Source organism: Chaetura pelagica, unplaced genomic scaffold (genome assembly GCF_000747805.2).
Source record: "Chaetura pelagica isolate M959 unplaced genomic scaffold, ChaPel_1.0 scaffold83, whole genome shotgun sequence".
Taxonomy (NCBI): Eukaryota; Metazoa; Chordata; class Aves; order Apodiformes; family Apodidae; genus Chaetura; species Chaetura pelagica.
Genome location: NW_009952893.1, coordinates 658020 through 674938, shown reverse-complemented (window position 1 = coordinate 674938; position 16919 = coordinate 658020). Strand labels below are relative to the sequence as shown.

Here is a 16919-nt window from a genome sequence, read left to right as displayed (position 1 = left end):
AATGCATTCACAGTGTTACTTCTGCATACTGTATATGACTCCAGCACAGCTACACATTGGTCGATTTTGTAAAACTCCATCTGGAAAAACGAGGAATAGGAAGCGTCTTATTTTGAAGTAGTTTAAAAGAAATTGATCATACTCTGCATGTTATGTTGACAGAGAGTGTACGTGATTGTTGCTACTGTTCTGGCAGAGACAAGGCATTTGAATCATGGGTGGGATTATTCTTGAACCCAACAGGGAAGATGGGACAATTCTTGGTTTCTTGATCCTTTAGGAACCTGAAGGTTCTTCGTCATGTTTTCTGTGATGTGATCTCATATCTTGTCACAGTTACGTGGTGAGCTGCCCACTCTTGTTCTAGGAATGCGCTGCTTCCATTTTCTTAGGCAATCCCATTTTTTTTCATTAGAAAGGGACAAGATAGGGAAAGGCAGGTTCTTCACTGAGGTACCGAGAGTAAGCTAGAAACCTCATCTGTGAACATGGATCCTCATTGCTGAGGGCAACTGCACCACTTCACTTGCAGTCCTTAGAGTTTCGCTAGTGAAGGATTGTCTTCCAAATACATATATATACTAACAAGTGATAGGATGAGTGGACATAGCCTCAAATTGTGCCAGGGGAGGTTTCTTTTGGATATTAGAAAAACGTCTCCACTGAAAGGGTTATCAAACTCTGGAACAGGTTTCCCAGGGTGTTGGTTGAATCACCATAGATGGAGGTATTTAAAAGACCTGTAGATGTGATGTCTAGGGATATGCTTTAGTGGTGGTCTTGGCAGTGCTAGGTTAATGGTTGGACTTGATATTCTTGAAGGTCTTTTCCAACCTAAACCATTCTATGATTATATATATGCACTTGCTTTGTATGAGGGTACATCCAGTACTGTCCAATTGGTGTAATGTTATTTGAAAATACAGTGTATATTCAGCATTGGAGCTGAAAGTGAATCATGGACTGTTTAAAATTAGATGTTGTTTAAAGATGATAAACACAGAATGTTCTGCAGGATCTATCTGATAACATTTGAAATTCATATTAATTTTTTTTTTTTTAATAAAGGATAGATCATTTGAATAATAGCAATTGTATTAGATTTTACTTCAGGAAAAGTAATTAAAATTATAACCTTTACCCTGCTTTCAGAGATAGACACTTCTCAAGCTCATTCAAAGTCAAAGTTGTTAGGAGTTTCAAATAGTGCTTGTTACTTTTCCAGAGTTCATAAAATCATTAGGATGCATATTCTTATTAAAAAGTGGTCTTGCTTTTCCAGCCTTCTGTGAGGTTGGTGTATTCCCAGCCCCAGTCTGGCACCAAGAGGTGCTGCCCCATGAAAACCCACGGTGTTTGCAAGCAGGGCAGGGTGGGCTTGGCCCCCACAGGGTGGTGGGCACCCCAGGGAGGGCACATGCCCACATGGAGGTTTCAGGGTTTTGGGAGGGATTTGACCCTCTCTCCCCAACACATGAAGGACCAAGGCAGTTTCCATCCTCTGTCCTCTTTTCCCACTCTGGTCAAGAGGGCCAGGGCAGCCCACCCTCCCACTCCCCATTCTTCAAGTGGTGCCCAGCCCAACTAGTGGATACAGAGCAAAATAGCTGAGCAGGAGTTAGAACTTCACAGGCACAACTGTTTTGGTATGGGTTGCCTGCTAGAGACAGAGGTAATTATAGCTTTCAAGGCTAATGTGTTTGGCAAGGTGGGGAGCTGGTACAGGAGGGAAGGGAACAAGTAGCAATCTTTAAAAATATAAATATCTGCCAGGATTCAAATTTCTGCCTTGAATTGATTCCATACACTGTGTTGGCTCTGCTCCTCACCCCTGGTACTTTAGTAGTTGTTAAATGAACTTGAACATGTTTGTATCAATAACCCTTTTTTACCAAAAGCTATGCGTTTCTAAAGCAATATGGATGCAGATATAATTGTGGTGGCATGTTGTCAGAAGCTATTTCAAATAGTTTTCAGAGACAAATGTAAAGTGGTAAGTATGCCATAACTAATGGTAGTATTAGTTTGATTTACTGTCAACCAGTCAGCTTTACAAAAAATCAGTCCCAAAGCTCATAAAGTATCTCCCTAAAATTAGTATTTTTTACACTATAATGAAAGAAAAAGTGAAGTTACAAGTTTATATTTTCTTTTTCTGTGTGTTTCTGTTTGAAAGGTATCTTACAGCTTGCTTTGATACATAAGAGTGTGTGTATGAGAGAGAGGTTATAGAAGCCACGCATTATAAAAAAAAATTTAAAAGTATCTAAATGATCTTTAAGCAATTCAGATGACATGTCTAACAAAGACTGTCAGCAGAATAAATGTGGTTATGTTAATATATTGAACCATTAACACATGTACTTATCATAATGGAACTTACCCAATGGTAGTTCCTGTCAGATTCTGCTTGGTATGTACATCTTGTTTGTCTGATGCACTGAGAGACAACAATATCTATTTCATTTGAGGTGTGAATTGACACTTCAATTTTAAATCACCCACAGAACACCTTATCTTAAAGCTGAGCTTCTCCCTGATACTCTTTACTATTTGTCATGTTTCCATATGAGTATACTGAAAAGATGTTCCAGACAATCTGCTGCAGTGTGTGCGTATGGTGCGTTTGACCTCTGGACAAGAAAGGAGTTTCATCCTCCAGTGCTTTTAATTCTTATCCTTGCAGAGACTGAATTTGTTGCTTGCATTAAAATAGTATGTCTCGTTAATGCTAAGAAGCAGTGACCCACATAGCACAATGGATTTGTCAATCCCACATCTCCTTAGCTTTCTATTCATATATGTCATAGCAGCAAATCAACTCAGAAATCATTTAATCAGTCTATCAATGCATCCTTCTTGTCAGTTGTCTGAATCCTGAAAATTCCAGTATTTCGTTGGGCAACACCTGGCAAAATAGATTTGAACCTAATACTAGATATTCAAACTCTGAAAACGGCAGCTCCCAAATTCACAGCTCACACACACAAATCCTAAGAAGAGAAGTAGGATCTGGAAATTTTCTTGAATTTTGAAGCTATTCACATGCTGATCTGGTTCTGAACTTCATAGTGTAAACCTATCCCAGTATGTTAGCATTTCTGAAATACTCTACACACAGTTAAAGAAAGCAGTTCCCTTTTGTTTCCCCAATAAAGAAACAAGCTTTCATTGCTTTTTGTGGTTCCTGTGCGCTGAGGCTACAGCCTGAATAGTTTATAACAGTCAGTGTTATGCAAATGTCAATCATATCCTTACTCTGTTTATTGCCGTTATTTACATGTTTATTTAAGTGCTTGCTATTTCTTTTAAGCCTTCTATAGCCGATCAGGCCAACCAAGCTCTAAAGGAACAGAACACTTTATTAGTGATATGCTTAATACAGTTTTTTTCCTCTTGTAGATGCAAGATTTACGGAATACAGAAGGAGCCCAGTATAGTTCCCATCCTCAGATGGCAACCATGAGGCCAAGGGTTCAACCTGCAGACATTAGGCAGCCAGGAATGATGCAGCATGGGCAGCTGACTACTATTAACCAGTCCCAGCTCAGTGCACAGCTTGGTTTGAATATGGGTGGAAACAATGTTCCTCACAACTCGCCCTCTCCACCTGGAAGCAAATCTGCAACTCCTTCACCATCCAGTTCAGTCCATGAAGATGAAGGAGAAGATAGCTCTAAGGTAGGCTTAGATGCTAGGATTACTATGTCAATGGTGGATATTTTTAGGACCTGCTAAATGAATTGTATGGCCACCATGATTAAGGTGATACTTTATACATTTTTGGTGGTTGACTGAAGGGAATAAAGGGTTATGAATACTGAACTCACAGTTTCCAGTCAATTCTTCGGGCAACTTGAGTAAATGACTTCATTCCTCTTCATGAAAGCAAAGAGGAATCCTGTAAAACACTCAAAGGATAGCCATTCCTTTAGGACTTTAATATAAAGGTTGACTTTTCTCACTTGCATGGAAGAGATGTTTGTTCCCAGTTAAAGATCTAGGTACCGCTATAAAAATTATGAACAGTCTGTACAATATGCTGGTCTTTGCTCCTTGGCCACAGGATGAGTAAACAGAACGTCATAGCAGCCAGAACAGAACAATTCTCTACAAACTTTAAAAAACTTACCTTGAAAATCTTGAAGACCCATTGTGTATTGACACTTTGGGAGGTGCTGACACTTAAGCTTAATTTTAGTGTCAGTACAGGCATGAAATAACAACAGTCATTTGCATAATAATTTCTTTAAAGGATAAATGCTGATTTATGTAACAGGTTTTGCATGCAAAAATTTCCCAGACCTTCCAAAATACTCAAAGCCTCCCAAAAAATGCACAGGTGTATTATCTTAACTTTGCAAACAAAAAAGCTGAGACACAAAAAGGTTGGGACTTAGCACAAAGTCATCCCAGAAATCAGGAACAGAGCATTTTGGAATTGAGAACCTCTTTAGCTCTATTTTATGGTCACAACAAAATAAGAGTCCTGTCAGAGCAGCTCTGTATTGTAGTGTAATGTGTATCATGCAGTGTACCATGGCCATGTCTTCTGGAAAAAAGTTGCAGACTTGTGAGGAATGTGAAGAAAGCATAATATAAGTCACTGAGGAGGTATAATCCAGTTGAGAAATGTAAGTCTGATTTGTCTTCAAATTATATTGTTTTTCATGCCTCAAGCTATAAAATAATCATGTAATTGGAGACATATGTTTTAGTACATTTTTAATAAATTCTGATTCAGAAGTTTTATTTCAGTACTTTCCCGTGATTTCACAAACTTAAGGTTTAAAAAATTACTGAATAATTCATACATTTAAAATGAGCACTTCCTTACTGAGGGATACTTTAGAATACAGCTGTGTAAAAATAATTACAGGCAGCCTTTACTTAATCAGAATAATTTATGTGCTAGTCCTACTGCTTTGCTAATATTTTTGCATATATTGGGAGTGTGCAAGATGCTCTAAACTTCTGGAGAAAACATCCACTCGAATAATTAAGATATCCTTTCTGCTTCTATCAAGTATTTCAGTTACTTAACCCATATTTTTCATGAACTTCTTCACTGCAACACTTCATGCTAGCTAAAGTGTAGAGTTGTGGTTTCATGCAGACAGAACTCATCTGAAGCTACTGTTTTCAATAAAGAAATACTAAGCACTGTAGACCAAGTAAAACTTCATCCTTTCTTTGTGGAAGCTAATTTATAGTGTGTTCAATTTTTTACCACAGAATCACAAGATTTTTTGAGTTGGAAGGGACCTTAAAGATCATCGAGTTCTAACTGCCCTGCATGGGCAGGGGCACCTCCCACTAGAACAGGCTGCTCAGAGCCCCATCCAACCTGCCCTTGAACAGCTGCAGAAAAGGAGCCCCCACAACATCTCTGGGCAGCCTGTTCCAGTGTCTCACCACCCTTACACTGAAGAATTTATGCCTGATCTCCAACCTAAATCTCTCTTCTTTCAAATTAAAACCATTACCCTTTGTCCTCTCACTGCAAGCCCCTGTAAAAAGACCCTCCCAGCTTTCCTGTAGGCCCCTTTCAGGTACTGGAAGGCAATTTTGAGGTTCCCCCAGAGCCTTCTCTTTTTCAGACTGAACAACCCCAACTCCCTCAGCCTGTCCTCATAAGAGAGGTGCTCCAGCCCTCAGATCATTTTTGTGGCCCTTCTCTGGACATGTTCCAACAGGTCCACATCCTTCTTGTGCTGAGGGCACCAGAGCTGGATGCAGTGTTCTAGGTGAGGTCTCAGCAGGGCAGGGTAGAGGGGCAGAATCACCTCTCTCCATCTGCTGGCCACACTTCTTTTGATGCAGCCCAGGATGTGGTTGGCTTTCTGGGCTGCAACTGCACATTGGTGGCTCATGTCCAGCTTTTGGTCCACTAGTACCCCCAGGTCCTTTTCCACAGGACTGCTCTCAAGTGTGACCTCCCCCAGCCTGCATTCATATCTTGGGTTACCTCGGCCCAGGTGTGGGACCCTGCACTTGGCCTTGTTGAACCTCATGAGGGTCACCTGGGCCCACTTCTCCAGCTTGTCCAGATGGCATCCCATCCCTCTGGCATGTTGACTGCACCCCCCAGCTTGGTGTCATCAGCAAACTTGCTGAGGGTGCTCTCAATGCCACCATCAATATCATTAATGAAGATACGAAACAACACTGGGCCTAGGACTGACCCCTGAGGGACACCACTTGTCACTGTGTTCCATCTGGACTTACAGCCATTGACCACTAGCCTCTGAACTTGACTATCTATCCAGTTTCTTATCCACTGAACAGTCCACCCATCAAACCCATATCTCTCCAATTTAGTGAGAAGGCTGTTGTGGGGAACTGTGTCAAAGACGTTACAGAAGTCCAGATAGATGACATCCGCTTATTTTCCCTGGTTGACTGATGTGAGTCACTTCATTGTAGAAAGGCACTAGGTTGGCCAGGCAGGATTTGCCCCTAGTAAAGCTGTGCTACCTGTCCTGGATCACCTGCCTGTCCTCCACATGCCTTAGCATGTCTTCTAGGAGAATCTGTTCCATGATTTTCCCAGGCACAGACATGAGGCTGACAGGTCAGTAATTCCCAGGGTCCTCCTTTCTACTCTTTTTAAATATGGGTGTAACTTGTCCTTTCTTCCAGTCACCAGGGACTTCACCTGACTCTCATGACTTTTCAAATATCATGGACAGTGTTTTGACAACTACATCAGACAGTTTCTTCAGGACTCTGGGATGTATCTCATCAGGTCCCATGGACCTGTATATCTTCAGGTTCCTCAAATGGTCACAAACCTTATTTTCACTTACAGTGGGGGGGGACTTTGTCTCTCTGATCTGCATCTTGTGGGCCATCAACATGAGACTTGTGAGGAGATGGGTTCCAGTGAAGACTCTTGCCTTTTACTTTGACCAGCAAGTCTCATCTCAGCCATGCTAGTCTCTTACCTTTCTTGCCTGATTTCCTATACCACGGTATTGAGGCTTCTTGCACCCTATGGAAAGCAACTTTAAAGATCTGCCAGTCCTCTTCTGCTGCCTTGTCCTTCCCAGGCCATGTTACTTTGTAAAACTCTCTTTAAAATTCTTTCATGGTCAGTCTAAGGAGAAAAAAATAAGAAAAGGCACAATACACAGTGCAAAATTAAATTCAGTATGCTGAAGTAGATACGTTACCTTTAAAGTCAATTATTATATTTTTTCCACTAAGAGAAAAGCTTTAAAGGATATTAAATTTGGTTAATAATGTCAGAGGGCTTAAATTTATCTCCAGCTAGTAGGGTTTAAACTGCACACTTGATGGGGATCAGATAATGCCAGACCTGTCTTCTTTGAAACTCTTTGTGACAATGCCTTGAAGTTGGCCAGCACTGGAAACTGGCAGGGGCTGACATACCTGGTATGATGCAGTGATTCTGCTGTGGTTCCTTCCATAAAAGACAAGAGGGTTTGAATAATCAGCGTAAGGAGTTATTGTGTTGTAGTTCATTATTCAAACTGTTCCGCTGGATCTTTCTGTGATGTTGCTCTTCCTGGAGACTGCCAGTGAATCGATATGGATACCTAGAATAGACCAGCTTTCTGTGGACATCTTTCTTCCCAGTTGCAGCAGTATTACATTTTCTCAGAGCTGCTTTGGAGGGGCCTGTGAGGGTTCTTACTCCAGAAATCCTCCCTGTGAAAGAAGGCACTAGATGGGGACAGGAAGAGACAGAACAGTCATTCTCATGTTCATACCTTTTACCCGAATATAACTTGGCTAAATTTAGAGTTTTCTCTTTTATAAACTATCCTGTAGATATGTGGTATTACTTAACAGATCAGGGCTCATTACTCAGTCCTGCAGTAGAAGCGCATATGTTGCAGTCATGTAGTAGCTGCTGGAGCTTGTCACATTTAAGTGGCTTCATGGAGTCAGTAAGATGTTCCTGCCATGAGGACTGTGTAAAAACCCACTCCCTCTGAATTCACCATATTGTTAACAGCGACAGTGACATTCTCCCTATTTAACCAGCAGGAGATGATGTTTGCCTAGGTACCAACATTGATTCAAAAGCCAAGGTATATTTTAAAATGGAAAACAACCCCAGTGTCAGGTGACTACCCTTAGTTTATTCCTGCTGAATGCTCAGCCTTATGTGTGAAAGAGAAGCCCCTGGCCCTTTGATAACAGGTTTAGCAGAGGAATCCCTAATAATAATAGCTATTTCTATTTAGAGAAAAAAATACATAAATCTCAGTGTCCTGTTCATGTTTGCATGAATTTATAGAAAGAGGATGACAAGAGATATTAATAAATATGTGCATTGTACACATTTGGACTACAAATATAATTGTATCCTTAATGAACCACTGATTTCTGTTCATGGAGGAAATTACCAAGGCAAATTAAAAGATGTATTCCAAATGCCTGTAATATGGAAACTTTACAAACTGATTTAATTGTTTGAGTACTGAGCTTCCTGGGTGTTCATTCTATGGTAAATATTGAAATTGTTGTTCAACATACACAGAACTAGTCGCAGCAGTTGCTAAATAATTTTTGGCAGTATTCATCCTCATAAAGCCTATTTCATATAGGCCTTTCGGACTTTAAATGTCATATAATCCCTTGCACAAAAAAGGGAAAGGAACTGCATTGTAAAGGGCTCAGTTGCCCTATGCAGTGTTGCTCTAAAAGCAAGACAGCTGAGGTTGCTTGACCACAAGATCAGTGACAACAGTAGCATAATTATAAGGTTGTGTATTCACAGTCAGAAAGCTGCCAAGTCCATGGAAATACGGAAAGTAGTCTCAGACCAAGGATATTGTTTCTGGGACTGGTGTGCATCCCTAAATCAAATATGGGGAGCTATGGTTAAAAGAAGAAAAAAGAGAAAACTTGAAAATTAATAGTTGTAAGTAAGTATAAAAACATTCTAAGCAAAGTGGCCATTTACCACATGCTTTTTTCTGCTCCCCTCAACATTAGAATATTACATTTATGTAATTCTTGCCATAATTCATACTACTGGATCATTAAACATGTATTTGGTTATTGCCAAGAATAATTTTGAGCTGTTTCTGGAAGTATTATTGGTTTGCAAATATGTATTTCTTCATAGATGGATAACAGAGTTTTATTCCATGCTCCTTTGAATGTCACTGGTGAAAGAATTTCAAATAATGTCTTTTAGAGGGCAGATAGTGAGAGAACTGCAAGTAGTAAGAATTAACTAACAGAAACACAATTATTAAAGAACTGCTGCAGTATATTCTTTTTATGTGGTAGAGTTTTTACAATATTTACTTTATATGATAAGAGATATAAGTGGAATTCTATGTTGTCTGTTCAGCCTATTATGCAGATGGTGCTTGATTAAAATCTATTTTAAACTACAGCGATTACTGCAATATAGTGTGCATAAAACAGCTCTCCTAGATCCATTAAAGGCTTTGGTACTATTGCAGTTTATTTTAAATATGCTTATAGACATTTTCCAGCTTCTCAAGGGACATTTGGATATCAACGATGTGCCTTACTTGATAGTTTTAAATCCTACACTAGATATTCTTGTGATCTATTATGTGTGCAACGTGGTTAATGTACACTTTCTTAAAGTGAAAGATTATTGCTTTCTGGTGATAAATAAGTTAAATACATCACCATAATTAAGCAATAAGCCATGACAGGAGGTGGATTACCATGAGCTAACTACACCTCCAGGGATTTTGAGGCACAAGTCTATGCCCAGCAGAATATAGATGGTTTTTATTTTATTTCCCATCTGTCTCTGCTTTGGTGGTTAGAAGTGGAGTCTATGAAGCTGATAGACTGATGGCAGCATAAGGTAGGCCATCATCTCAGCCATTTGCAAGTCCTGAAATTCTGGGATTCTTTTTATTTTCATATAAGACAAACAGAATTTCCCCAGTGAGTGCTCTCTTTTTAACAGTGGGTTTTTTAAGTCTCTTGATCATTCAGGTTGGAGAGTAAGATTCTAGAGCTGTTCTCAGAAGAACTTACCAGAAGACTTCTTACACAAGTTTCTGCAGTGTATCAACTATTTTAAGGGTAATTTAAGTATATAGTATCTTAATATACAGAGAACTCTGAAATCTCACTGGTCCAAAAATACTCTGAAAAGAGGAAATATTTTGCAGATCATAGAGGCAACATTTTAACTATAGCCCAAATTCTTTTCAAGCCTCCTTGCTTACAGAGTTGGTGCAGACTCAGGTTAGACTGGTATTGTTGAATTAACTAGGGAGCCCTAGTAAATTACCATTTAGCTGGTAGCTTTGTGTACGCTGTAGAATGAAACAATAGCAAGAAACTAAAAGTCAGACAACTTAATAATGGATAGCACAGTGCTTTTGTTTTTCCATATTTTTCAAGTGCTGCCAATAGGTTCCATGTCCATTAACCTTCTTTTGAAGATTCCTCTATTGTAACATAATACTCAGGAAAAAAGCAATTTCATGTTAAAATTGCTGTTATCACTTTGTTGCTGTGCTTAGTAAGCCACAGAAATCCAGTTTGTTCACTGTAATCACCTGGGCCCTGCTGGACACCAAATTATGTATATAGAAAAAAAAAAAATTCAAAATTGCTCAAAATAAGAATTTCCAACCATTTTCCTCTGAATTTCTCTGTTTTCATGTGTTTGCTTGATATGCATCACTAAAAATCCAAGGATGTGGTTAAAGTCATGCCTAGTAAATCCTTAGCCTAGAGTATACCTTTGAAGCTCGTGACCTTTCTCGTACTTCAAAATGCTTGTGATGTGCAGTCCTCTGTCCATGCCAACAAGAGAAAAAAACCTTTGAACCCTCTGGTAAGGTCCCAGATCTTTGCTACAGGTATAGTGAATTAAGTGATCATATCAAGAGAACCTGCTTTGCTATGGGGATCTGTTGAGGAATCAGGACGATATCCCTTTATACTCTTGTAAATCACCTAGAGAAATAGGGTGCTTCAGTGATCAGGGTCTCAGAGCTATCCAGTGACAAAGTGTAGTTGCATTTAACAAATTTGCACAAATGTGTAATTTTTTTGAGGTGGTAAACAAATAATGTACACGCACTTTTCTTCATACACCATTCTCTTTCACTCCTTTACTCAAACTGGGTTTTTTTCATAAGCAGAAGAAAATAGCTTTGTAGCTAACTCAAGATGGATCAGAACTGATCCTCCAAAGGGGTCTAAACAGTCTGTACTTGTAAAGCTTTATTTCTTCATATTTTAATTAGGCATGTAGGGGGATGTCTATAACTGATGTTATATTCAAAATCTCTGGAAAGTGGACCTGCAGTTGCAGTAGAAACTGATTTGAACAGTAGTCTGGGGTGGTTCTGGGAAACAGAGAGGATAAAGAAAAGGTAGAAATGACAGTGTTCCTGCTATTTGTAGGTAGTTCATGGAGTTAAACAGGTGGTCAGGCTATAATGAAACTAATTTCATTTGAATTTACTTGTTATATGCACTTATAGACATTAGCAATAAAACTTAGAAAAGGTGAAAAGATGACCAGGTGAACTATAAGTGACATTATGGCAACTACATGAAAGCAAAATATAAAGCAGTATGAGGGGAAAAAAAATTACATAATCTGAAAGATTTATAGCAAATTTTATAGATGTGATGATGTGATTGTGTCAACATTTGGATTGTCAAAGATGATAACTAAAATTCACTTTTTCCATGCAAAATACAAAATCTTAGTATCACAGAATGCTAATATAATGATGGATTTTCTGAATTAAATTGGCTTTTTTAATAGTACTTTTCTAACTTTATGTTACAGGTCAATGGTGGAGAGAAGAGACCTGCATCAGATATGGGAAAGAAACCAAAAACTCCCAAAAAGAAGAAGAAGAAGGACCCAAATGAGCCACAGAAGCCTGTGTCTGCCTATGCATTATTCTTTCGAGACACTCAAGCAGCCATCAAGGGCCAAAATCCCAATGCTACTTTTGGTGAAGTCTCTAAAATTGTAGCTTCAATGTGGGACGGCTTAGGAGAAGAACAAAAACAGGTACAAAATGTGCTGTAGCTCAAAGGCTCTGCTTCAGGAAAGTGTTCTCAAGGTCATCTAAGCACTATAGGCAGCTTTTGTTTGCCAGGTTGAAACTTGAATATGTGCCATCTCAGGAATATAATTTAAAGAGACTAAAATGATAATATAGTTTTTCTTCTGTATCAAACCACTAGAAGAGTTTTTTTAGTTTTGGGGTGTGATACAGGCTTTAAGATTCTATTTAGAATTGTTTTATGCTGAAATTGGTGGGCTTAAGATTTTATTATGTCATTGCCCTTTCTATGACAGTGTGGTGTAAGAGGACCTTGCTGCCAAAAATTGTATCTGTGCAATGGGATCTGACATATGTAACCTCCCAATTGCAGATGTTTCCCTGCCCCATAATGCCAGAAGGGGAACTGGGCTCACATCTTCTCCTGACCCAAGCGGCCTTTTATTTATGAAAAGCTCTTAAGATGTATTGACCCAAAGAGACCCAGGATGGATGTGGCAAATCAGCAGTGTTCTGGGGTATCCTCAAGCGTACATATAGGTTGTGGAAATCACATCCCATAGTTACTTCCATCTTCTATGGAAGGGCCTTGGTTCTGCAACGAGGTCAGCAAAGCTGAATCTGAACCTTCTCAGAAATCCTTCCAAGTCAGCTGGATGCTTTGTTAAAGTAGCAACTCTGGAAGCTCATCATGTTCACGTGGCACAGTTTGACAAATGCCAGTCACCCTCGCTGCAGCATACCATGGCTTTTCTGTTGTTATTGGTTGTATTTTTACTAACTGCCAAGAGAATGGATTGGGTAGATAAAGAAATGGCAATTTTAAGAAAGAAACAGGAAGGGAAAAGATGTTTTGAGTAAGGGTTATATTGGCTGCAGGAGTCCTGAGCAGGGGATTGATGCCAACACAGAGAGAGGAAAAGTACTGGGACAAAACTGCATCTCATTCATTCACACTGAACATATTATTGCTACAAAATTATAGTTAATAGGACTAGGAATTCAAAGGAAAATTTAGTTATGATTTTTGGGGTAGCTTAAATCATTTGGGCTTGAAAACAAAAAGTTTTACTTTGCTAATAACTGGATGGTGTAGATACTTCTAGATCCCTGATAAAGATAACAGTGTAATAAGAATTAAGGTTTGGCACTCACTGACTAAAAAAAAAAAGTTCATTCTATCTGGTATATCTAGTATTCACCGTTGAACAAGGTCAGCATTTGGAAGATTTAGCTTGAGGAAAGGTAACTTTCTGCATGCAATGATCAAGGAAGTCACTTTGCTTGACACATTAGAGTTACTTTATTGTGTTGGCTTTTTCTTTTCCCTCTTTTAACATGTCCAGCAAAGGCTAAGGTAATGCCCTAGATCTGACAGGCTGTTTAGACCTTCCTAGTACAGCAGTTACGTCATAGTCAAACATTATTTTTTTGGGACCATGATGATGGGTGTTCACTTCTGACTCAGAAAAAATATGGTCTATGCTTTTGGTTAAGTTCACAAACAGGAAATTTTTATGCTATTCAGTTTTCTTCCGTGTACCTGTCAGCCAGCAGGAAGGACAGTGCTGAGGCTCTCAGGGAGCAGCCACTGCTCAGCAGACTGCCCAAACATGCAAGAAGCAGGCTGCTGTCCATGCTGTGCTTTGTCGCAAAACTCTGGCCAAAGTTGATAAACTATAGACTGAGGTATCTGGTTTAAATTGGTTCCTACTCCAAAGAAAGATCCATGCCCAGAATCACTACCCATGGCGAAATCTGGACATCCAAACACATACCTTAGGAGTGCTCCAAGTAGTAAGATCTGTGTCTTGGACCCATCTTGCTTGCCTGTGGGATTATGAATCCAAATTTTCCTGAAATGGTGAAAAGCAGACACCTGGACTTCTCAAGAACCTGTCTCTCTGATTTATCTTACATCTCTCTAGTGACAACACCAAGCAAAAATTATTTACTTAGCCAGATCTTCTGCTTTGTTTTCTCCACCATTTTTCATAATGACTCTTAACTGGTCTCTGCTGCAGTGGTGCTGTTTTTCCTTCCATAATATTTGCTCCGCTTACAACACAGAACACTTAACTTCGTGAATGGTCCAAGTATGCTGCAGTGGTGCTGTTTTTCCTTCCATAATACTTGCTCCGCTTACAACACAGAACATTTAACTTCGTGAATGGTCCAAGACCATATACTGGACCTATGCTTAAAAGACTATAAAATGCATGTTTCCTTAGAGCATGTCATTTCTGTAGTACCAGCAGAAAATCGAAGTCTTTCCACAGAATTCTGTTTAAGAAAAGCACATAGAATCCTAAATTTCCTGCTTTAATTTATATTTCCCATTCGTGGATGAAAGCAAATATTGAATAAGTCCTACAATGAAACAGCAGAACAAAATTTATTTACTTTATCTCTGTTGTCTTTAATTTAAGTTGTAACATAGCAGGATGTTGTGTTATGGAATCCACATGACACATCCACAAAAAAATGGCTGCAACAAGATCTTTAAGACAATTATTCCAAGAGTTTGGGTTAGCATATCTTTGTTGCTCTTTGACTCATTTTGCCTATTCATTATAATCTATTAAGCACATTGTTAAAACTCCAGGCCCAGCCACTTTTTAATCTAGCACTGTACAAAAAGAATAAAAGATAGTCCCAATTAAGGGGGAGAAAGCAATTCTATTTTCTAGAATAAATTCAAACTCATTCTTTATTCCATTAGGGATCTGATAGTACAAAGTAATGACTGCACAACATCTTAACTGACTAGATAGTATTTTAAAGGCTTATTTTTTCAGATCCAGAACACTAGTAACTGTTATGAAACCTATGTTTCTGGTAGAAAAATTGGACTCTAAAAATACAAATGATTAATGTAGCGTTTGGAATTTGGCATTGAAGAAGCTTCAGAAATTCGAAAATAGTTAAATAAAGAAACAATAGCATCATTAGAGGAATATTTGTTGATGAATTATACTTGCTGAAAAGGATTCAATTATCATAAAGCTTCTGGCTTTTATGTTTTGGAAGCTAATGCTTTTTCTGGAATTTAAATAGAGTTATATTTCCAAATTATGTTTCCTGAATTGGAACTCCTTTTACAATTTAAATAGTAAATATAAATGAATCGGAAAGTAGAACATAATGCAACTATTGAGAAAGAAGAATAACCTCATGTTTTCATGCCAAAATGAAATCTTCTTTTTTCCTATGACCTGAGCCAGCTTTTTTCTGAAATGCATAGAATTCTTCTTGTGTATTCATGAAGACTGACCACAGAATAAAGGTATTGAAACTCAGTACAGTAACTACCTAAGGGCAGTATATATATATCTCTAAGCTTTTTGCAACAAAATTTTGATAACCTGACATAACACACTGTAGCTTGAAAGGGTTTCTTCAAGAACCACATATGGTTTTCAAACTGTGAAGAAACTAGTAAAATGTTGTTTGAGAAAATAGCATTTGAATGACAAAAAATGAAGTGTTATTATGAACTAGATGATGGTGGGTACCTCGCTGAAGTAAGGGGGCAGTTACACTTAAAATGGATCGTGCTCTGATGGTCTTACTATGAGAATATTGTAATTTATGAGATTAAATCAGATGCCAGTGTACTTCCACTCTCTTTTTACCATATAAAGACATTTGCATTTTTGGGTCATGTGTTATAACTTCCAATTAAGTTCTGAGTGTACAAGGGTCATTTGCAAAGCTTGCTGGTGTGGGTCTGGGTTTTGTTTGTCTTACCCTATCTACACAGAGAAGTCTAGAAAGTAAAAGGACATTACTGGTCATGGTGGGTTTTGTCACAGTTTCTTCTCAAATTTGGTACAAGAATTACACAGGATCAGAAGCAGGAACTGTGCATATTCCTCCATTTTTCACTGTGAATGTTTTCTAAAACTGTTTAGATTAATAAACCTGTGAATGAAAAGCAGCTGTAGCAGTAGTGTGTGGAAGTTTGTTCTCGATGCTGTAACCATAGCACAGGGATATTTTCAGTGTTTTTTCTATTTCCTCTATTACAATCACACTTTCTTCTCCTTAGTCAGTTCTACACTTCTGTGCAACCCAGTTTTATAGCTTATTTTATGTACATCTTTGCCCTTTGCACATATTTTTGACTGCAAAGGGGAGGAAAACAGGCCCCAGGAAAGAGGGTTCAGCATGCTAAATGGTTGAGTCTCTGGCTTTCAGACAGAACTCTGGTTCAAACTGGGTGAAAAGGCTACTTGGGTCATTTTCTGTCCTTAGGTGAAAAAGGAAAGTAATTTTAAATCAGTACCAGATGTGTGTGTACTAAATGAACCTTAAGTTTCTAATTGGAATTCTAGTAAAGCTGTAATAGATGTGGCAAATTACAAACAAAATGTTCTTGTTTACATTAGTGTAACTTTAAAACTTCAGCCAAAGACCTTAATAAATGTGCTGTTATTCTAAAAATGGAAATGAAGGACTATTCAACATTCAACAAAATTAATCTCTGGTGTAACTTCAGTGACTTAACTGGAATTCTAGCAGGAATTAATTTGGCCTCCTATGAACAGCTTAGTGTGTGTATGTACGTGTGTGTATGTGTCTGTCTTATGTGTGTTTACTTAAGTGTTGCGCTGGCCTTGCAGCAGGGAGAAAGATGAGTTCAGCTAGGGGACCCAAACCGAAACAATCAGAAGAAGCAGGCGAAGCGGCTGTTTGAGTGCTGCAACATATGCCTTCTTTCAGGCTGCATAATTCATACACAGGAATATTAGCTGCAACAGTTCAGCTCAATAGCAACACCTCATTATTTTATCCCTCAGTATTTATTCCTATGTTTGACGCCTCATGAAATTACTGTTAATGTGTTTATATAAGGGCAGATCTGACACAAGTGGGAAGAATTTAATTTCCCACTCATTCTTTCCT

General features: G+C 38.6%; 1 protein-coding gene across 1 annotated transcript in view; it reads left to right on the top strand.

The window, feature by feature from the left end:
- Positions 1-16919, top strand: part of TOX (thymocyte selection-associated high mobility group box) — a 115431-nt gene that overhangs the window by 65001 nt on the left and 33511 nt on the right. Inside the window, exons 3-4 of the mRNA XM_009995535.1 lie at positions 3403-3681; positions 11786-12016. Of these exons, the coding sequence (XP_009993837.1) occupies positions 3403-3681; positions 11786-12016 (510 nt within the window). The remainder of the gene's footprint in view (positions 1-3402; positions 3682-11785; positions 12017-16919) is intronic.